At 42.7% G+C, this 23,529-nt stretch overlaps 1 protein-coding gene across 1 annotated transcript; it reads right to left on the bottom strand.

Annotated features, from left to right (window-relative positions):
• Positions 1–3,734: 3,734 nt before the first annotated feature.
• Positions 3,735–23,502, bottom strand: LOC311118463 (uncharacterized protein). The gene is made up of 9 exons (XM_084193258.1): positions 23,426–23,502; positions 21,297–21,615; positions 20,769–20,948; positions 20,232–20,450; positions 9,410–9,505; positions 6,897–7,130; positions 6,685–6,707; positions 6,203–6,348; positions 3,735–5,602 (listed from the first exon to the last, which is right to left on the bottom strand). Exons 2-9 carry the CDS (start codon positions 21,552–21,554, stop codon positions 5,373–5,375), a joined length of 1,386 nt encoding a protein of 461 aa, XP_084049384.1. The 5' UTR covers positions 21,555–21,615; positions 23,426–23,502; the 3' UTR covers positions 3,735–5,372.
• Positions 23,503–23,529: the final 27 nt, after the last annotated feature.

Below are 23,529 nucleotides of genomic sequence, written 5' to 3'. Positions count from 1 at the left end.
GCAAAGAGGAGTGGGACAAAATCCCTCCTGAGATGTGTGCAAACCTGGTGGCCAACTACAAGAAACGTCTGACCCCTGTGATTGCCAACAAGGGTTTTGCCACCAAGTACTAAGTCATGTTTTGCAGAGGGGTCAAATACTCATTTCCCTCATTAAAATGCAAATCAATTTATAACATTTTTGACATGCGTTTTTCTGGATTTCTTTGTTGTTATTCTGTCTCTCACTGTTCAAATAAACCTACCATTAAAATTATAGACTGATCATGTCTTTGTCAGTGGGCAAACGTATAAAATCAGCAGGGGATCAAATACCTTTTTCCCCTTACTGTATTAAAACACAGGAAAAACACGTTTTTGATTGCACTAGGCCTTTAAGTAACCTTCTGTCTTATGTAACCATATCAAACATAACATATCATACTAATAGAGTACCACAGTATGAGTCACAATACCCAGAAAACCTAGCGGTCAAACAGGTTCATTTTTCCACCATTCATTTTTCCCATAAGGGATTTTAGAAACACTTAAATAAGGGCTGTGTTTCGTGTAAGGTTACCCTGACGTAACATTTTGATAACCGTATAAATCTTTCTAGGGCAAGGTGACGTTTATCAAGTGCATTCAGAAAGTATTCAGACCCCTTGAAATTTTTTCACATTCTGTTATGTTACAGCCTTATTCTAAAATTGATACAATATTTTTTTTTACTCATCTACACACATTACCCCATAATGACAAAGCGAAAACATTATTTATTTTTTTGCAAAATAACAAAAAAATAACAAAGAAATAGCTTATTTACAGAAGTATTCAGACCCTTTGCTATGAGACTCAAAATTGAGCTCAGGTATGTCCTGTTTCCATTAATCATTCTAGAGATGTTTCTACAACTTGATTGGAGTCCACCTGTGGTAAATTCAATTGATTGGACCTGATTTGGAAAGGCACACACCTGTCTATATAAGGTCACACAGTTGACAGTGCATGTCAGAGCAAAAACCAAGCCATGAGGTCGAAGGAATTGTCCGTAGAGCTCCGAGACAGGATTGTGTCAAGGCACAGATCTGGGGAAGGGTACCAAAAAATGTCTGCAGCATTGAAGGTCCCCAAGAACACAGTGGCCTCCATCATTCTTAAATGGAAGAAGTTTGGAACCACCAAGACTCTTCCTAGAGCTGGCCGCCCGGCCAAACTGAAAAATCGGGGGAGAAGGGCCTTGGTTATGGAGGTGACCAAGAACCCGATGGTCACTCTGACAGAGCACCCGAGTTCCTCTGTGGAGATGGGAGAACCTTCAAGTAGGACAATTATCTCTGCAGCACTCCACCAATCAGGCCTTTATGGTAGAGTTGCCAGACGGAAGCCACTCCTCAGTAAAAGGCACGACAGCCCGCTTGGAGTTTGCCAAAAGGCACCTAAAGGACTCTCAGACCATGAGAAACAAGATTCCCTGGTCTGATGAAACCAAGACTGAACTCTTTGGCCTGAATGCCAAGCGTCACGTCTAGAGAAAACCTGGCACCATCCCTACGGTGAAGCATGGTGGTGGCAGCATTATGCTGTGGGGATGTTTTTCAGCGGCAGTGACTGGGAGACTAGTCAGGATAGAGGGAAAGATGAACAGAGCAAAGTACAGAGAGATCCCTGATGAAAACCTGCTCCAGAGCGCTCAGGACCTCAGACTGGGGCGAAGGTTCACCTTCCAACAGGACAACAACCCTAAGCACACAGCCAAGTCAGCGCAGGAATGGCTTCAGGACAAGTTTCTTGAGTGGCCCAGCCAGAGCCTGGACTTGAACCCGATTGAACATCTCTAGAGAGACCTGAAAATAGCTGTGCAGCGACGCTCCCCATCCAACATTTACATATACATCATTTAGCAGACGCTCTTATCCAGAGCGACTTACAAATTGGTGCAATCAAGTTATGATAGCCAGTGGGACAAGCACTTTTTTTTTTTTTATGGGGGGGGGGGGTAGAAGGATTACTTTTATACTATTCCAGGTATTCCTTAAAGAGGTAGGGTTTCAAGTGTCTCCGGAAGGTGGTCAGTGACTCTGGCGTCGTGGGGGAGCTTGTTCCACCATTGGGGTGCCTGAGCAGCGAATAGCTTTGACTGGGCTGAGCGGGAACTGTGCTTCCGTAGAGGTAGGGGGGCTAGCAGGCCAGAGGTGGATGAACGTAGTGCCCTCGTTTGGGTGTAGGGTCTGATCAGAGCCTGAAGGTAAGGAAGTGCAGTTCCCCTCACAGCTCCGTAGGCAAGCACCATGGTCTTGTAGTAGATGCAAGCCTCAACTGGAAGCCAGTGGAGTGTGCGGAGGAGCGGGGTGACATGAGAGAACTTGGGAAGGTTGAACACCAGACAGGCTGCAGCGTTCTGGATAAGTTGTAGGGGTTTAATAGCACAGGCAGGGAGCCCAGCCAACAGCGAGTTCCAGTAATCCAGACGGGAGATGACAAGTGCCTGGATTAGGACCTGTGCCGCTTTCTGTGTAAGGTAGGGTCGTACTCTGTGAATGTTGTAGAGCATGAACCTGCAGGATCGGGTCACCGCTTTGATGTTAACGGAGAACGACAGGGTGTTGTCCAGGGTCACGCCAAGGTTCTTTGCACTCTGGGAGGAGGACACAATGGAGTTTTCAACCGTGATGGCGACATCTTGGAGCGGGTAGTCCTTCCCCGGGAGGAAGAGCAGCTCCGTCTTGCCGAGGTTCGGCTTGAGAGGATCTGCAGAGAAGAATGGGAGAAACTCCCCAAATTCAGGTGTGCCAAGCTTGTAGCGTCATACCCAAGAAGGCTCGAGGCTGTAATCGCTGCCAAAGGTGCTTCAACAAAGTACTGAGTAAAGGGTCTGAATACTTATGTAAATGTGATATTTCAGTTTTGTTTTTTTATACATTTGCAAAAATGTCTAAAAACCTGTTTTTACTTCGTCATTATGAGGTATTGTGTGTAGATTGATGAGGGGGAAAAAAACTATTTAATCAATTTTATAATAAGGCTGTAACCTAACAAAATGTGGAAGAAAATGCACTGTATTCTGTATTTACCCCCCAAAATGAAATGCTAATTAGCTGTTAATGTGGCTATAATAAAGAATTACAAATGCAATGATGATTAACTATGCATTTTTAAATGGACAATTCTGTGAACTGTCTTGTGCACGTTTTAAAATGACACAATAACTGTTAGCAAAGTTGTCAGATAGAGATGACGTGCAGGAGCTTGCAGGGATTTGTAGTTTTGGATGATGTCTACTTCGATGCTAATTAGCTTTTTCGAACCAGAGTAAATAGAGACGAATATATTGATAAAAGTAACTTTGTCTACGAGATTTACATGGTTATCAAAACGTTACACCAGGGTAAGCCAACCCGAAACACAGCCCTTATTTTAAATGTTTCTAAAATCCCCTATGGGAAAAATGAATGGTGGAAAAACTATTGGAACATTTCCCTGTTTGACCGCTAGGTTTTAATGGTATTATGACACTTCCACTGTGGGGCTCTATTTTAGTGTCACATATTTGCATTTGCTATGTTAGGTCTGACATGAGACATTTCTTTGAATTATAGTTTCAAGAATTCACAATCCAAATGCAGTTTGACTGTTTAATGTAAACATAATATGTGGTCGTCTGAAAGAAGTTAATGAAATGTAATAATAATAGCACATAGCATTTTTTTATATATGTATATTTTTTTATAACATTCATGCTGAGTTTATCGGCTGGATAGAATGACAATTTTACCACATTCAAAATCACCAGTATGAAAACACCCCCAAAATATTATATATATTTTTCAAATCACATTTTTTAAAATCCCTTGCAGGACAAAAAAGCCATTTATCACCATGTTCTTTTCAGAACTGTGCAAATGGATAATGATACAAAACATGTCTAAAGTAACAAGTTATCTATTGCTGCAACCATTAGAAGTAGGCCTACAAATGTTTCTCCGAACTACAAGTCATGAGACATGGGTCATGTTCATTAGTGCACACCATTTCAAAACGCAAAAGGAGAACAAGGGCTACTTATTGGACCAGTTCTGGTAGATCTCTCCCTGTTTCAGTCCGTTCCCCCCCCTCCCCCCGTTTGGTGCCTAATGAATACGACCCAGATGTGCAACTGATTAAAAACATAATACTGTAAGAACAATTAATTATTAAACAACAGACTGATAAACATATAGCTCACCATCTTTTACATAACTTTCAAAACACCCACGCTTCACATACTCATCCACCCGTTTCTTAAGTATTCTTTGGTTTCATTCTATCACCTAACTTTCTTTGGTATAAATTCACATCAAGCAGAATAGTCAGGACACACACTCACATTTGTCTGGTTACACATATACACCTAAATGCTAGCCCAGATCTATTTCTGCTGTCTGGCCAACTCCGATGGTCATTAATATTGGAGCTGGCAAGACCGCACAAACAGATCTGATCTGGGACCATGCTACCTAAATGCACTAATGGTGAATAATTAGTCCTGAGCCCATTGTTGTTTATGAAGAAATTCATTTCTGCCAGTGGTCAGTGCAACACTTAAATTATTTATATTATGTATAATTATTTATCAAAAATGCCATCAAATAATAAACACCTTATAATACATAGTAGAAAAAAAGAAGGGAAGCGCTGCTAAGGTACACAATAGTAGATTCTGGTAGACAGAAGGTGCTCTTTGGTAAAAGGTGTAAATTGGTCATCATAAAGAAAGGAGGACCAAGGCTCTCTTTATATAATTAATTTAAATGCCTTTATTTGTATAATACATGTCTTCCAGAGAAGACATAATACAGCCCTAACCTGGGTTCAAATACTAGGTGAAATTATTACAAATACTTCCATCTGCGCTTGATCGAGCTTGCCTGGTTTAACGGAAGCAATAGAATAGATACAAAACTACACTACAAAGCAAACGCAGAAAAGTATTTCAAAAATGTCAAATACTACTTGGACCCAGGTCTGCAACAGAGCGGTTGGGCACATCAAAAGTGCTTTAGTTAAAAACAAAACCGTATGAGGTTAGAATGAGAAGCCCAGTTTCAAGTGTTTGTTATTCCAGTATCAACCTGAACTTTAGAAAAATTGTCTACGTCCCAAATGGCACCCTTTTGCCTATGTAGGGCCCTGGTCAAAAGTAGTGCACTATATAACAAATAGGGTGCCATTTGGGATAATACACAAACATCTCCCCTTCTAAACATTGATGTATAATATTGAAAAGGTTTCCCAAAATGGTTATTTTGGTAATATATGGAAAAATCCAAAGTAATATTTTCACACATTATTCTCCCACTGACATCAATGCATGACTTTTTGACTGAAAATCTGACTTAAATGGAAGTCATTTCATCAGTCTGAATGACTCTCCTCTTCCTCTTCTTCTTCATCCTCCTCGTCTTCCTGACCGTCGGGACTGTAAAGTTCGTCTGCTGACTCACTCTGGTCGTGTACACCCTCCTCTTCCTCACTCCTCATCTCCTCAGCTTCTTCTTGCTCATCTCCATCACTGCTGTCGTCATCATCTTCGTCCTCCTCCTCCTCCTCTCCTCCGCTGTCCTCCTCTACCCTGACTACAGGACCTGGTAGAAGACAAAACCGTTTAAGATGGAATCCACATTTGGTGAAACCGTGCCACTGTTCGCCCCCCAGTCTCTTTGTTATTGTTTTTGTTGATGAAACTGAGGAGAGGAGCGTCCGACAGCGTTGTTAAAGACATATGCTGTTCTAAAGACATGTTGCAGTACATATTCTGCTGTTCTAAAGAAATGTTGCAGTACATATTCTGCTGTTCTAAAGACATGTTGCAGTACATATTCTGCTGTTCTAAATACATGTTGCAGTATATATTCTGCTGTTCTATCGCGCGTGCAATGAAGTCTGAGGAGAAAAATGTGTTTGTGTTTTCAAGTAACTTCTTCAGGTTTGTTTATTTGTCGAACACACACACACAAAAGACAAGTAAAAGAAACCGTGCAGATAGAAAAAAAACTATGTAAAAAGAAATGTACATGTGAAGCTGCAAACCCAAAGGGCTTATTTAAAAACCCACCAAAAATATATACATATGTGAACATGATACATTATACTTTTTGTGTGCTCTTGTGCCCACAAATTCAAAATGTATTCAAAACACCCTGGTTCCCTCTCTCCTTTATCACACACACCAGTCTGTTACTCACAGAGCTCGTTGATGAAGTGAGAGACGTGAGAGTGTACTTCAGTGAGGAAGTCTTCCTGTTTAGCCTCCATTGACTCGGCCAGGCCGTCTGAGTCCACGCAAGCACACTCTGGGTGGAACAGGGGTTTCTTCAACTGCCTGCAGAAACTGGGACACACAAACACACTCGCATTAGCAATGGACCATAGATATCAGTGGTTAGTAGGTGGTCAGGTTGAGAGAGAGAAAGACACACACACTGCAAATGGCTAAACACCCATAGACATTTGGAGAGACACACACACTGCAAATGGCACAACACCCATAGACATTTGGAGAGACACACACACACACTACAAATGGCGCAACACCCATAGACATTTGGAGAGACACACATACACTGCAAATGGCACAACACCCATAGACAGTTGGAGAGACACACGCATGCACGCACACACACACACACACACACACACACACACACACAACCAAACAAACACTTACTTTTTGCTTGTTGACTTGTACGCCTAAACAGCAAATCAGCAAAGAATACCATTACTTAGTTCACGAAAATAAAAAAATTAAGCTATTAAGATAACAGCAGGAGGTTTTAAAAATAATAATGTTACATGCATATCCATTTGTCCATGTATATCAATTTATCCACTTGTGGCTGAATTACTACCAGAAGAATGTGTCAAAAACCAAGCACTGACCTCCAGGAAGCAGAAGGGGTCGTTCTCCTGGGCGAGGGTCTGGATGCCACTGTGGACATCCTGCAGCCGGGACTGGTCCTGGACCGCCTTGGCTATGTTTCGCTGGATGCTGGAGCTACACTCGACCCCGTGGGAGCAGGAACAGTCCCTGAGGGAGGTGAGGAATCCCTCCAGATGGACCTGTAACACCTCCCCCAAGGCTGTGACACGCTGGTCTGAGCCCTCCAGGAACCTCTGCACAGAGAGAGATAGGGAGAGGGTTGAGAGTTGTGTGTCTAACCAAAGAAAACGAACTAATCAGTATCCAAAGTTTCTCTTCATCTTCACATATGAAAACAGAGAAAACCAAATACATTTACATTACATTTACATTTTAGTCATTTAGCAGACGCTCTTATCCAGAGCGACTTACAGTTTGTGAGTGCCTACATTATGTTTTTCATACTGGCCCCCCGTGGGAATCGAACCCACAACCCTGGCGTTGCAAACGCCATGCTCTATCAACTGAGCTACATCCCTGCCGGCCATTCCCTCCCCTACCCTGGACGACGCTGGGCCAATTATTCGCCGCCCCATGGGCCTCCCGGTCACGGCCGGCTACGACAGAGCCTGGATTCGAACCAGGATCTCTAGTGGCACAGCTAGCACTGCGATGCAGTGCCTTAGACCACTGCGCCACTCTAGTCATAGACTGTTCTCTCTGCTACCGCACGGCAAGCGGTACCGGAGTGCCAAGTCTAGGTCCAAAAGACCTAGACAAAAAAATTAAAAACAAAAACAAAAAATATCAAAATATACGGCTCTGTAAACAATCCAAATACATGACACCTTACATTATGGAAAGGAGTGCTGATCTAGGATCAGGTCCGACCGTCCGCCCCTTTGTCCATAATCATGTTCATTACAATCTTAAAATGCAAAAATGATCCTAGATAGGACTGTTACGGTGACCATATTACCGAATCACGAATCATGACGGCAGTCAAATTCCAAGTGAAAGTTTAGTCACGGTAATTAGGCTTCTCCAAGCTCTGATGCTGCTGATGGTCATTAGTAGCCTACCAAACTTGCTAACTGCCTGGTACTCCGCACTCTATTGTCCCTCTAATCACTGACATCTTTGCAAATGTTATCAAAAATCTAATCAAACACACTGAGCTCATGTTGCGCAACATTTCTATAGGCTATGCAATTGCGTGAGAAAACAGTTTTGATGGCCTCTATTAAAAAGAGGAGGATCCCATCAGCTTTCTATAGGCTAGGCCTACTATATTTATTTCTCAACTTTGCTTTGCTGTACAACAGGAGTATAGCCTACCTGGCTGGCATGAAAATGAACCACGGGAAAAGAGTACTCCATTCGCTATTGAAGTTCATAGATTACATGTATTTTTTCCCCCTGCCCCTGTTTCGAGACAGGTGCATGATAATGGTCCACACTTATATTATTTAGTATATGTAAAGACAAGATTAAATCAAGAATACTCTGCCGAAAAGTAAATGGGGACAGTTCTTCTAATATCTTCAATATTCACCTAGCCTGTGAGAAAGACCCGATCACGTGACGGGCATTGGCTAATAAGAATTGAGCGATCTGAGAGAGCCATGTGAGTGAGAGGCGCTTTGGAGCATGCAGCCGGGAGAAGGGAATTATAATGATTATATTCAGCCCAAGGGCACAATGGCCACAGGCCGCAAAAGGCATGGATGTTTTTAGGGGGCATTACGGCCACACAAAGGGGATGCTGCCGGGAAAATGGAGGCATTATCAAGTGCTTGTCAAATTGTGAATGAGAGACTGATGAAGTGTGTACAGTCTGCGCAAAAAACTAAGCAGAGCTCATGCCTTTCATGCAACTTTTTTCAAATCATCATTAGAGTCGCATCATGCAGCCTTAGAATGTATTAAAAATCAAAACATATAGCACAACGTTTGTATCGCAACTAAAGTTGCATAAATCACTCTAAATTAAGCATAATAGGAGGATCTGTTTCTTTTTTAACCGCTCAACACAGTCCCTCAAATCGTTTGGGGAAAATATCATTTTTATTTTATTCAGCTATGTTCAATTGTATTCTTCATACTATAAAATAATGCTACAGAAATCTAAGCAAATCTTGTCTGCTAAATGAACTAGTGTAGCCCACAGGTCATATGGCATAGCCAGATCAGGGCCTAACATAAGGATAACTCAGAGTATGCTGTTCTGTTCTTCTGAAATAGACTAGATTTTCTTAATATCATGTTTCTTTAGACCTGTCTAAAATAAATAATGGATTTATTGTGATGGTGTAGGCTATATTACATGGATTTATTAGACTTTTTAAAGTGTAGATGTTCCAAAGGTCTGCATTAGAGGCTTGTAGGCTATGTGTGGAAGCCAGGAGATGCTAAATGTGTTTATGTTAATTAACGGTCAATTACTGTGAGACTGGCAGTTATTTGCTTGACAATCACCGGCTGACAAAATGTCATGGCCGCCACAGCCCAAATCCAAGATAAGCAATATTACCTCGTTCAGTCGTTCTTGTTCTTTCTGCTCCTGGAGATTTCTCTCTGCTTTGTTCAGCTTCCTGTCCACCTTCTGTAGCTGGGTCTCCAGAGAGCCCTGACACCAGAGAGGGAGAGAGTGTTTGGGGGAGGGGAGAGAGAGAGACATATGTTACATTCAGTGTATTTTAATTTTTTAGGGGGTAGATCAGCTTTAATATTGCAGATAGATTGTAACTTCCATCAATGTAATTGTCTGCATCACTTCCAATCCCCCATGTTTTTTTCCCGCAAATATAAAAATTAAGAGACCACTGCAAAATTATCAGTTTCTCTGGTTTTACTATTTATAGGTATGTGTTTGGGTAAAAATAACATTTTTGTTTTATTCTATAAACTACTGACAACATTTCTCCCAAATTCCAAATAAAAATATTGTCATTTAGAGCATTTATTTGCAGAAAATGACAACTGGTCAAAATAACAAAAAAGATGCAGTGTTGTCAGTTCATGTTCATTTTTAAACAACACAATACTAATGTTTTAACTAAGGAAGAGTTCAGAAATCAATATTTGGTGGAATAACCCTGATTTTCAATCACAGCTTTCATGCGTCTTGGCATGCTCTCCACCAGTCTTTCACATTGATGTTGGGTGACTTTATGCCACTCCTGGCGCAAGAATTCATGCAGCTCGGCTTTGTTTGATGGCTTGTGACCATCCATCTTCCTCTTGATCACATTCCAGAAGTTTTCAATGGGGTTCAGGTCTGGAGATTGGGCTGGCCATGACAGGGTCTTGATCTGGTGTTCCTCCATCCACACCTTGATTGACCTGGCTGTGTGGCATGGCGCATCGTCCTGCTGGAAAAACGAATCCTCAGAGTTGGGGAACAATGTCAGAGCAAAAGGAAGCAAGTTTTCTTCCAGGACAACCTTGTACGTGGCTTGATTCATGCGTGATTCACAAAGACAAATCTGTTCGATTCCAGCCTTGCTGAAGCACCCCCAGATCATCACCGATCCTCCACCAAATTTTACAGTGGGTGCGAGACACTGTGGCTTGTAGGCCTCTCCAGGTCTCCGTCTAACCATTAGACGACCAGGTGTTGGGCAAAGCTGAAAATTGGACTCAGAGAAGATGACCTTACTCCAGTCCTCTACGGTCCAATCCTTATGGTCTTTGCAAACCTCAGCCTGGCTCTTCTTTGCTTCTAATTGATGAAGGGCTTTTTTCTAGCTTTGCACGACTTCAGCCCTGCCCCTAGGAGCCTGTTTCGAACCGTCCTCGCCATGCACTTCACTCCAGCTGCCGTTTGCCATTCTTTTTGTAGGTCACTTGATGTCATCCTACGGTTGTTGAGTGACATTCGAATGAGTTGGCGGTCATCCCAGTCAGTAGAGAGTCGTTTTCGCCCTCTGCCGGTCTGTAGCTTTGTTGTCCCCAATGTCTGCTGCTTGACCTTGTTCTTATGAAAAGCCGTCTTTGAAATTTTAAGGATGGAAGCAACCTGACGCTCCCTGTATCCCTCTGCCAGTAAAGCCAGAATTGGCCCCTTCTTTTCCTCACTCAAAACTTTCCTTTTCAACTCTTTTGGCATGGTCAATAGTTATTTTTTGATTAATATTACTTTTGAGGTACTATTAGCACTGTTTTTGCCATCCAGCTGGTCCTATTGCAAGAGGATAGTGATGACAACAGCAGTGGTTTTTATACTTTTCCTCGTTAAATAAGATTTGGTTCATTTGATCACCTATTCAGTACCTAATTCAGTAGAATGAGGTGTGCCTGTGTTGGAATTCAACAGACACTGGAATGGAATGGCTGTCATACATGTAGAGATGCTGATTTAAGAAAAATTTGCAGTGGTCACTTAATTTTTTCCACAGCTGTATATACATATACAGTGGCTTCCGAAAGTATTCACCCCCCTAGGCATTTTTCCTATTTTGTTGCCTTACAACCTGGAATTAAAATGGATTTTGGGGGGGGGGTTTATCATTTGATTTTAACAACATGCCTACCACTTTGAAGATTTTGTACCTACCACTTTGTAGAGCCACCTTTTGCAACAATTACAGTTGCAAGTATCTTGGGGTAAGTCTCTATAAGCTTGGCACATCTAGCCACTGGGATGTATGACCATTCATCAAATCAAAACTGCTCCAGCTCCTTCAAGTTGGATGGGTTCCGCTGGTGTACAGCAATCTTTAAGTCAAACCACAGATTCTCAATTGGATTGAGGTCTGGGCTTTGACTAGGCCATTCCAAGACATTTAAATGTTTCCCCTTAAACCACTCGAGTGTTGCTTTAGCAGTATGCTTAGGGTCATTATCCTGCTGGAAGGTGAACCTCTGTCCCAGTCTCAAATCTCTGGAAGACTGAAACAGGTTTCCCTCAACAATTTCCCTGTATTTAGCGCCACCCATCCTTCCTTCAATTCTGACCAGTTTCCCAGTCCCTGCCAATGAAAAACATCCCCACAACATGATGCTGCCTCCACCATGCTTCACTGTGGGGAAGGTGTTCTCGGGGTGAAGAGAGGTGTTGGGTTTGCGGCAGACATAGATTTTTCCTTGATGGCAATTTTTTTTAAATATTAGTCTCATCTGACCAGAGTACCTTCTTCCATATGATTTGAGAGTCTCCCACATTCCTTTTGGCGAACACCAAATGTGTTTGCTTATTTTGTTCTTTAAGCAATGGCTTTTTTTCTGGCCACTCTTCCGTAAAGCCCAGCTCTGTGGAGTGTACGGCTTAAAGTGGTCCTATGGACAGATACTCCAATCTCTGCTGTGGAGCTTTGCAGCTCCTTCAGGGTTATCTTTGGTCTCTTTGTTGCCTCTCTGATTAATGCCCTCCTTGCCTGGTCCGTGAGATTGGGTGGGAGGCCCTCTCTTGGCAGGTTTGTTGTGGTGCCATATTCTTTCCATTTTTTAATAATGGATTTAAATGGTGCTCCGTGGGATGTTCAAAGTTTCAGATATTTTTTTATAACCCAACCCTGATCTGATCTGTACTCCACAACTTTGTCCTTGACCTGTTTGGAGAGCTCCTTGTTCTTCATGGTGCCGCTTGTTTGGTGGTGCCCCTTGCTTAGTGGTGTTGCAGACTCTGGGACCTTTCAGAACAGGTGTATATGTACTGATATCATGTGACACTTAGATTGCACACAGGTGGACTTTATTTAACTAATTATATGACTTCTGAATGTAATTGGTTGCACCAGATGTTATTCAGGGGCTTCATAGCAAAGGGGAGAATACATATGCACGCACCACTTTTCCGTTATTTATTTATTTTACATTTTTTTTTAAACAAGTTATTTTTTTCATTTCACTTCACCAATTTGGACTATTTTGTGTATGTCCATTACATCCAAATAAAAATCAATTTAAATTACAGGTTGTAATGCAACAAAATAGGAAAAAACGCCAAGGGGGATGAATAATTTTGCAAGGCACTGTATGTACATTACATACACACGTTTGGGGTCACTTAGAAATGTCCTTGTTTTCGAAAGAAAATCAATTTTGTCCATAAAAACATCAAATTGTTCAGAAATACAGTGTAGACATTGTTAATGTTGTAAATGGCTATTGTAGCTGGAAACGGCTGATTTTTTATGGAATATCTACATAGGCATACAGAGGCCCATTATCAGCAACCAACAGTCCTGTGTTCCAATGGCACGTTGTGTTTGCTAATCCACGTTTTTCATTTTAAAAAGGCTAATTGATCATTAGAAACCCCTTTTGCAATTATGTTAGCACAGCTGAAAACTGTTGTGCTGATTAAAGAAGCAATAAAGCTGGCCTTCTTGAGACTTGTTGAGTATCTGGAGCATCAGCAATTGTGGGTTCGATTACAGAATCTAAATGACCAGAAACAAATAACTTTCTTCTGAAACTCGTCAGTCTATTCTTGTTCTGAGAAATAACGGCTATTCCATGCGAGAAATTGGCAAGAAACTGAAGATCTCGTACAACACTGTGTACTACTCCATTCACAGAAAAGCGCAAACTGGCTCTAACCAGAATAGAAAGAGGAGTGGGAGGCCCCGGTGCACAACTGAGCAAGAAGACAAATACATTACAGTGTGTAGTTTGAGAAACAGGCGCCTCACAGGTCCTCAACTGGAAGCTTCATTAAATAGTACCCGCAAAACACCAGCCTCAATGTCAACAGTGAAGAGGCGACTCCCGGATGCTGACCTTCTAGGCAGAGTTGCAAAGAAAAAGCCATATCTCAGACTGGCCAATAAAAATAAAAGATTAAGATGGGCAAAAGAACACAGACACTGGACAGAGGAAAATTTGAAAAAAAGTGTTATGGACAGACGAATCAAAGTTTGAGGTGTTCGGATCACAAAGAAGAACATTTGTGAGATGCAGACCAAATGAAAAGATGCTGGAGGAGTGCTTGATGCCATCTGTCAAGCATGGTGGAGGCAATGTAATGGTCTGGGGGTGCTTTGGTGCTGGTAAAGTGGTAGTATTCCGTCTGAAGAAGGAATACTATCACTCTATTTTGCAACACCATGCCATACCCTGTGGACGGCGCTTTATTGGAGCTCCAAACTATGCAATAACTATTTAGGGAAGAAGCAGTCAGCTGGTATTCTGTCTACAATGGAGTGGCCAGCACAGTCACCAGATCTCAACCCTATTGAGCTGTTGTGGGAGCAGCTTGACCTCAACAAATTGACAACTAGAATGCCAAAGGTCTGCAAGGATGTAATTGCTGCATTCTTTGACGAAAGCAAAGTTTGAAGGACACAATTATTATTTCTATTAAAAATCATTATTTCTAACCTTGTCAATGACTACATTTCCTATGCATTTTGCTATATTTCCTATTCAAACTAATTTCATGTATGTTTTCATGGAAAACAAGGACATTTCTAAGTGACCCCAAACTTTTGAACAGTAGTATATATATATATATATATATATATATATACACAGTGGGGAGAACAAGTATTTGATACACTGCTGATTTTGCAGGTTTTCCTACTTACAAAGCATGTAGAGGTCTGTAATTTTTATCACAGGTACACTTCAACTGTGAGAGACGGAATCTAAAACAAAAATCCAGAAAATCACATTGTATGATTTTTAAGTAATAATTTGCATTTTATTGCATGACATAAGTATTTGATCACCTACCAACCAGTAGGAATTCCGGCTCTCACAGACCTGTTAGTTTTTCTTTAAGAAGCCCTCCTGTTCTCCACTCATTACCTGTATTAACTGCACCTGTTTGAACTCGTTACCTATATAAAAGACACCTGTCCACACTCAATCAAACAGACTCCAACCTCTCCACAATGGCCAAGACCAGAGAGCTGTGTAAGGACATCCGGGATAAAATTGTACACCTGCACAAGGCTGGGATGGGCTACAGGACAATAGGCAAGCAGCTTGGTGAGAAGGCAACAACTGTTGGCGCAATTATTAGAAAATGGAAGAAGTTCAAGATGACGGTCAATCACCCTCGGTCTGGGGCTCCATGCAAGAGCTCACCTCGTGGGGCATCAATGATCATGAGGAAGGTGAGGGATCAGCCCAGAACTACACGGCAGGACCTGGTCAATGACCTGAAGAGAGCTGGGACCACAGTCTCAAAGAAAACCATTAGTAACACACTACGCCGTCATGGATTAAAATCCTGCAGCGCACGCAAGGTCTCCCTGCTCAAGCCAGCGCATGTCCAGGCCCGTCTGAAGTTTGCCAATGACAATCTGGATGATCCAGAGGAGGAATGGTCTAAACTCCACTCGCCGTGTTTGGAGGAAGAAGAAGGATGAGTACAACCCCAAGAACACCATCCCAACCGTAAAGCATGGAGGTGGAAACATCATTCTTTGGGGATGCTTTTCTGCAAAGGGGACAGGATGACTGCACTGCATCAAACAACCTCCTTCCCTCATTAAGAGCATTGAAGATGGGTCGTGGCTGGGTCTTCCAGCATGACAACGAACCGAAACACACAGCCAGGGCAACTAAGGAGTGGCTCTGTAAGAAGCATCTCAAGGTCCTGGAGTGGCCTAGCCAGTCTCCAGACCTGAACCCAATAGAACATCTTTGGAGGGAGATGTTCGTATTGCCCAGCGACAGCCCCGAAACCTGAAGGATCTGGAGAAGGTCTGTATGGAGGAGTGGGCCAAAATCCCTGCTGCAGTGTGTGCAAACCTGGTCAAGACCTACAGGAAACGTATGATCTCTGTAATTGCAAACAAAGGTTTCTTTACCAAATATTAAGTTCTGCTTTTCTGATGTATCAAATACTTATGTCATGCAATAAAATGCAAATTAATTACATAAAAATCATACAATGTGATTTTCTGGATTTTAGATTCCGTCTCTCACAGTTGAAGTGTACCTATGATAAAAATTACAGACCTCTACATGCTTTGTAAGTAGGAAAACCTGCAAAATCGGCAGTGTATCAAATACTTGTTCTCCCCACTGTATGTATGTATGTATGTATGTATGTATGTATGTATGTATGTATGTATATATATATATATATATATATATATATATACACACACACACACACACACACACTGCTCAAAAAATTAAAGGGAGCACTTAAACAACACAATGTAACTCCAAGTCAATCACACTTCTGTGAAATCAAACTGTCCACTTAGGAAGCAACACTGATTGACAATACATTTCACATGCTGTTGTGCAAATGGAATAGACAACAGGTGGAAATTATAGGCAATTAGCAAGACACCCCCAATAAAGAAGTGGTTCTGCAGGTGGTGACCACAGACCACTTCTCAGTTCCTATGCTTCCTGGCTGATGTTTTGGTCACTTTTGAATGATTTTGAATGCTTTTTTTGAATGATTTTGAGTGCTTTCACTCTAGTGGTAGCATGAGACGGAGTCTACAACCCACACAAGTGGCTCAGGTAGTGCAGCTCATCCAGGATGGCACATCAATGCGAGCTGTGGCAAGAAGGTTTGCTGTGTCTGTCAGCGAAGTGTCCAGAGCATGGAGGCGCTACCAGGAGACAGGCCAGTACATCAGGAGACGTGGAGGAGGCCGTAGGAGGGCAACAACCCAGCAGCAGGACCGCTACCTCCGCCTTTCTGCAAGGAGGAGCAGGAGGAGCACTGCCAGAACCCTGCAAAATGACCTCCAGCAGGCCACAAATGTGCATGTGTCAAACGGTCAGAACCAGACTCCATGAGGGTGGTATGAGGGCCCGACGTCCACAGGTGGGGGTTGTGCTTACAGCCCAACACCGTGCAGGACGTTTGGCATTTGCCAGAGAACACCAAGATTGGCAAATTCGCCACTGCCGCCCTGTGCTCTTCACAGATTAAAGCAGGTTCACACTGAGCACATGTGACAGTCTGGAGACGCAGTGGAGAACATTCTGCTGCCTGCAACATCCTCCAGCATGACCGGTTTAGCGGTGGGTCAGTCATGGTGTGGGGTGGCATTTCTTTGGGGGGGGGGGGGGGGGGTCGCACAGCCCTCCATGTGCTCGCCAGAGGTAGCCTGACTGCCATTAGGTACCGAGATGAGATCCTCAGACCCCTTGTGAGACCATATGCTGGTGCGGTTGTCCCTGGGTTCCTCCTAATGCAAGACCTCATGTGACTGGAGTGTGTCAGCAGTTCCTGCAAGAGGAAGGCATTGATGCTATGGACTGGCCCGCCCGTTCCCCAGACCTGAATCCAATTGAGCACATCTGGGACATCATGTCTCACTCCATCCACCAACGCCACGTTGCACCACAGACTGTCCAGGAGTTGGCGGATGCTTTAGTCCAGGTCTGGGAGGAGATCCCTCAGGAGACCATCCGCCACCTCATCAGGAGCATGCCCAGGCGTTGTAGGGAGGTCATACAGGCACGTGGAGGCCACACACACTACTGAGCCTCATTTAGACTTGTTTTAAGGACATTACATCAAAGTTGGATCAGCCTGTAGTGTGGTTTTCCACTTTAATTTTGAGGGTGACTCCAAATCCAGACCTCCATGGGTTGATAAATTTGATTTCCATTGATAATTTCTGTGTGATTTTGTGTCAGCACATTCAACTATGTAAAGAAAAAAAGTATTTAATAAGATTATTTCATTCATTCAGATCTAGGATGTGTTGTTTAAGTGTTCCCTTTATTTTTTTGAGCAGTGTGTATACAGTGAGGGAAAAAAGTATTTGATCCCCTGCTGATTTTGTACGTTTGCCCACTGACAAAGAAATGATCAGTCTATCATTTTAATGGTAGGTTTATTTGAACAGTGAGAGACAGAACAACAACAACAAAATACAGAAAAACGCATGTCAAAAATATAATAAATTGATTTGCATTTTGTTGAGGGAAATAAGTATTTGACCCCATCTCAATCAGAAAGATTTCTGGCTCCCAGGTGCCTATTATACAGGTAACGAGCTGAGATTAGGAGCACACTTAAAGGGAGTGTTACTAATCTCAGTTTGTTACCTGTATAAAAGACACCTGTCCACAGAAGCAATCAATCAATCAGATTCCAAACTCTCCACCATGGCCAAGACCAAAGAGCTCTCCAAGGATGTCAGGGACAAGATTGTAGACCTAAACAAGGCTGGAATGGGCTACAAGACCATTGCAAAGCAGCTTGGTGAGACGGTGACAACAGTTGGTGCGATTATTTGCAAATGGAAGAAACACAAAATAACTGTCAATCTCCCTCGGCCTGGGGCTCCATACAAGATCTCACCTCGTGGAGTTGTAATGATCATGAGAACGGTGAGGAATCAGCCCAGAACTACACGGGAGGATCCTGTCAATGATCTCAAGGCAGCTGGGACCATAGTCACCAAGAAAACAATTGGTAACACACTACGCCGTGAAGGACTGAAATCCTGCAGCACCCGCAAGGACCCCTGCTCAAGAAAGCACATATACATGCCCGTCTGAAGTTTGCCAACGAACATCTGAATGATTCAGAGGAGAACTGGGTGAAAGTGTTTTGGTCAGATGAGACCAAAATGGAGCTCTTTGGCATCAACTCAACTCGCAGTGTTTGGAGGAGGAGGAATGCTGCCTATGACCCCAAGAACACCCTCCCCATCGTCAAACATGGAGGTGGAAACATTATGCTTTGGGGTTGTTTTTCTGCTAAGGGGACAGGACAACTTCACCGCATCAAAGGGACGATGGACGGGGCCATGTACCGTCAAATCTTGGGTGAGAACCTCCTTCCCTCAGCCAGGGCATTGAAAATGGGTCGTGGATGGGTATTCCAGCATGACAATGACCCAAAACACACGGCCAAGGCAACAAAGGAGTGGCTCAAGAAGAAGCACATTAAGGTCCTGGAGTGGCCTAGCCAGTCTCCAGACCTTAATCCCATAGAAATTCTGTGGAGGTAGCTGAAGGTTCGAGTTTCCAAACGTTAGCCTCGAAACCTTAATAACTTGGAGAAGATCTGCAAAGAGGAGTGGAACAAAATCCCTCCTGAGATGTGTGCAAACCTGATGGTCAACTACAAGAAACATCTGACATCTGTGATTGCCAACAAGGGTTTTTCCACCAAGTACTAAGTCATGTTTTGCAGAGGAGTCAAATACTTATTTCCCTCATTAAAATGCAAATCAATTTCTAACATTTTTGACATGCATTTTTCTGGATTTTTGTTTTGTTATTCTGTCTCTCACTGTTCAAATAAACCTACCATTAAAATTATAGACTGATCATGTCTTTGTCAGTGGGCAAACGTACAAAATCAGCAGGGGATCAAATATTTTTTTCCCTCACTGTATAACCTGGATTGCCATTGCATTACATTACATTTTTGTCAAGCAATTATTATTTTAGCAAACAATTATTGTGGTTCTTCCAATATTCTCCCTAACATCCTTACCCCCTTGCAACAGATGTGGGATACACACACACACACACACACACACACACACACAACCCCTTTCCTCCACAATCAACCATAAACTCAGATACTCAACGGTTGCTACATCCCAGAGCCCAACTCAAGAGAGGACCTGATTTACAAATGCATATACAGTTACAGCTGTTTGAGAAAGCATGCAAGATTGAGCAAAAATTGACACAAATTTGAGCTTCGATTAACCTATGTCAAGTCCTAGGTGATGGAGATCAGATCCACCCCCTTCCCATGAAACACACACACTCTGGTCCCCCGTTGTAACCATTTCCCCAAGCATCTCTATGCAGTCAGACCTTTGATTATTTTGTGCCACCAGGGCCACAATTATATGCATTTACAGTCAATCTCTATGACAATACTATAGTGAGGGTAAATGGTGAACTGAACTGGAAATGTCTCCCTTTCTCTCATTGGTTCGGACAAGTCACTTCAGGAAGCAGCTTGAACAATTCATTCAAACAGTGAGATCACATCACGTTTCGTCTGCATCTCAAATGGCACCCTATTCCCTTTATAGTGCACTACTTTTGGCCAGAGCCCTATGGGATCTCTCTCTTTCCACCATATAGTCTATAGGGTGACATTTGGGACTCTCTCATTCGCTCAACCATGTCAGACCACAGCAGTGACAATGACATTCACCTGTGTTCTAGACTCATCAATGGCCATTCTGTGGAGGCCTAGTCTAGAGGTGTGGTTTGTGTGTGTACCTTTTGTTTGACCGAAAGTGATAGGGAGTACATACTTCTTGCGTGTGAGTGCCTTTGGTTTTTAGAGTACTACATTTAGGCCTGTACATCCCCCCTCCCGACCAGTAGACCAACAAACAGAGACCTCTACCTCTACCCCTCTTCCATAATGATATGGAACCTAAACACAGTGATTAACCTATTAGACATTGTTTTATAGGTTCTAACTCTAGAGCTGTTACCTTCAGATCCTTCATGGTGTTCTTCAGGGTCTTGATGGTGTGTCCGGCGTGGCCCCCCTCTATGGTACAGGCATTGCAGACACACACCCGGTCGTCCATGCAGTAATAGCGGTACATCTCATCGTGTTCGAGACACTTCCTCTTCCTCAGGTCCCCCAGGGGTTCTGTCAGCGGGTGCTCCCTAAACGCAGGCAGCTCCAGGTGGGGCTTCACGTGTTCCTGACACACGGACAAAATGAAGAAAAAGTCATGTTTGCCTTGACTTACCTGCTGATTTGAAAATGTAAAATAAAAACGAAGCTTTCAAAAAAAGACAGCGTTATGCACATCCAACACTTGAATGTGTTGAGGATACTGGAGCTGTGTAAAAAATAGTTCTTAGATAACGGAATAAGAATATTGGACTATTTCTGCTCTACAGTGATTTACCATGGGTGCACCATATGGGTGCCAAACATATTTGGAATTATGGATGCAAAAAAAAAAAGGTATTGGGAATAGCACTATTCCGTGTGTGTGGGCCTCCCAGATCTTTACCTGACACATGGACACCTCGCATTTCAGACACGTCTTCACCGCTACCTCCACTCCAGCCCCAGGTTCCTGTTTCCCCGCCTTGCTAGTGTCCCCTGGAGAGCAGTAGTCACAGGGCACGGACATGGGGGTCTTGGCTGTTGCCGGGCAGCCGCCTGGTTGTTGTTGTCTTGACGATGCTGCCTGGACATCATAGAAACAGAGAGAAAGGAAGAGGAAGAGAGGAGTGTGTTTGCTGGTGGGCCTATAGGCTATGAATCAGTAGAGTAGGCTATTGTAGAGATGAATACTCCTGAAACTAAGGTCTTAAAATTCATATCAACTTTACTTTGGTGCTTTTAGCTACCGCTCCACAGCTATTGTGACCAGGGGCCGTATGTATCAAGCATATCAGAATAGGAGTGCTGATCTAGGATCAGGTCCCTCCTGTCCATGTAACCTTTTCATTATGACCGAAAAAGGTTAAACTTATCCTAAATCAGTACTCCTCCTCTGAGACACTTTATGAATACGGCCCCAGACAGCACATACCTGTCCCCTGCAGCGGAAGTCGTCTGCGATGTTGGCAAGCTTAAAGTTCTTCTGGGAGGCTGCAGAGCAGCGGTGGCTCTCTCGGCACTCGGGGCAACGGAAGCGGCCTCGCTCCGCTTGGCGTTTGAGGCGGCGGACACACAGGAGGCAGAAGTTGTGGCCGCAGGGCAGCAGGTGGGGGTCCCGGAACAGGTCCAAGCACACGGGACAGGTGAGCTCATCTTCTAGAAGAGTGGACTGGTCCATAGAGGTAGCCATGATGGGAAGAGGGAGAGCTGATGTTGTGGGGGGAAGAGCTGAGGTATGTGTGGTGTGGTCGCTGTAGAATAGTAGACACAGAAAACATTTCAGATTAGATGTTCAAGATATAAAAGTATTATACACTGAGTGTACAAAACATTAGGAACACCTGCTCTTTCCATGACAGAGTGACCAGGTGAATCCAGCTGAAAGCTATGATCCCTTATTGATGTCACTTGTTAAATCCACTTCAATCAGTGTAGACGTAGGAGAGGAGACAGTTGAGACATGGATTGCGTATGTGTGCCATTCAGAGGGTGAATGGGCAAGACAAACGATTTAAGTGCCTTTGAACAGGGTATGGTGGTAGGTGCCAGGCGCACCAGTTTGAGTGTGTCAAGAACTGCCCCGACGGGGGTTGCATAGCAATATTGGAAAAGGTGTTCTTAATGTTTTGTACACTCAGTGTATAATAATACAAATAATAATACAAATTGTCTACACTATCTTGACTCATAGACCAACAATTTGCAACAAACATATAGCAAAATGTAAAATAGGCCTTCTATTGCCTCTCTTCCTTGTTGTGATACACAGCCTAATAAAACAATGACAAACCTAAAAGCCTAAATAACGAGGTGATCAGCTAAGAAGTAACACGTATGGCAGTTTAAAACAAAACTACATTCAAACTTGTCACTTCCCCTTTCCTATCAACACTCTTGATGTTGGACCAGCTCTTAACTTGCTGACCTAAACACCTAAAGTTCAAAGGTCATGTGTGGCCATAGTTGCATGTCCGCTAATAGGTAATTTAAATTACAATAGTAGCCTCATAAATTACCAGTGGTGGAAAAAGTACCTAATTGTCATACTTGAGTAAAAGTAAAGATACCTTGATAGAAAATGACACAAGTAAAAGTGAAAGTCACCCAGTAAAACACTACTTGAGTTAGTCTAAAAAGCATTTGGTTTTAAATATACTTAAGTATCAAACGTAAATGTAATTGCAAAAATATACTTAAGTATCAAAAGTATAATGCATTTCAAATTCCTTATTTTAAGCAAACCAAAAAACATTTACTGATAGCCAGGGGCAAGCTCAGACATCATTAACAAAATGAAGCATGTGTTTAGTGAGTCCGCCGGATCAGAGGCAGTAGGGATGACCTGGGATGTTCTCTTGATAAGTGTTTGAATTAGACCATTTTCCTGTCCTGCTAAGCATTCAAAATGTAACGAGAACTTTTGGGTGTCAGGGAAAATGTATGGAGTAAAAAGTACATCATTTTCCTTAGGAATGTAGTGATGTAGAAGTTGTCAAAAATATAAATAATAAAGTACAGATACCCAAAATACGACTTAAGTAGTACTTTCAAGTATTTTTACACCACTGTAAATCACCATAATAACCAACATATGTATCTCTTTCAACAATACTGGAGATATAGCTGTGGGTTTAGGGTACATATTGTATGCAAGTGCAATGCTTCTAAACAAACGTAGTTGAGTTGAAACGTATTTATATTTTAAATAGATTACGCTGACCTATATGGCATGTTCCAGTTTAGAGAGCTGAGAATCGAATTAATTAACTAGCTGCCCTAGTTTAGCAGGTGGCATAAGGTCATGGCTAGATGGGATCCATCTTTTGTAAAATGAACGTCAAATGTTGAAATGTTTTGCATTTTAACTAACCCTAACCATTTTCCTAACCTTAACCTAATTATCCTAACCTGCTGAGTAAATTATTCTAACCTGCTATAAAAAGTCAAATCGGACGTTATTTGACAAAAACTGGATCCCTTCTAGCCCTGTCCGTGGCATATAGCAGCCCGAGCACACCTTGTGGAGCTAGCTAGCTTCAGTTGGTAACATTGGTCGCTTACCTTACCTCGATCTTAGATGACACCGTATTTCACAACTTATTCAGCCTCTCTCGTTCCTGGTCATAGCGAAATCTCAGGTGAACACGATTCAGGCACTTACAATT

This window comes from Coregonus lavaretus (genome assembly GCF_964263955.1).
Source record: "Coregonus lavaretus genome assembly, contig: HAP1_SCAFFOLD_942, whole genome shotgun sequence".
NCBI lineage: Eukaryota > Metazoa > Chordata > Actinopteri > Salmoniformes > Salmonidae > Coregonus > Coregonus lavaretus.
This window is presented reverse-complemented; position numbering and strand designations above follow the sequence as displayed.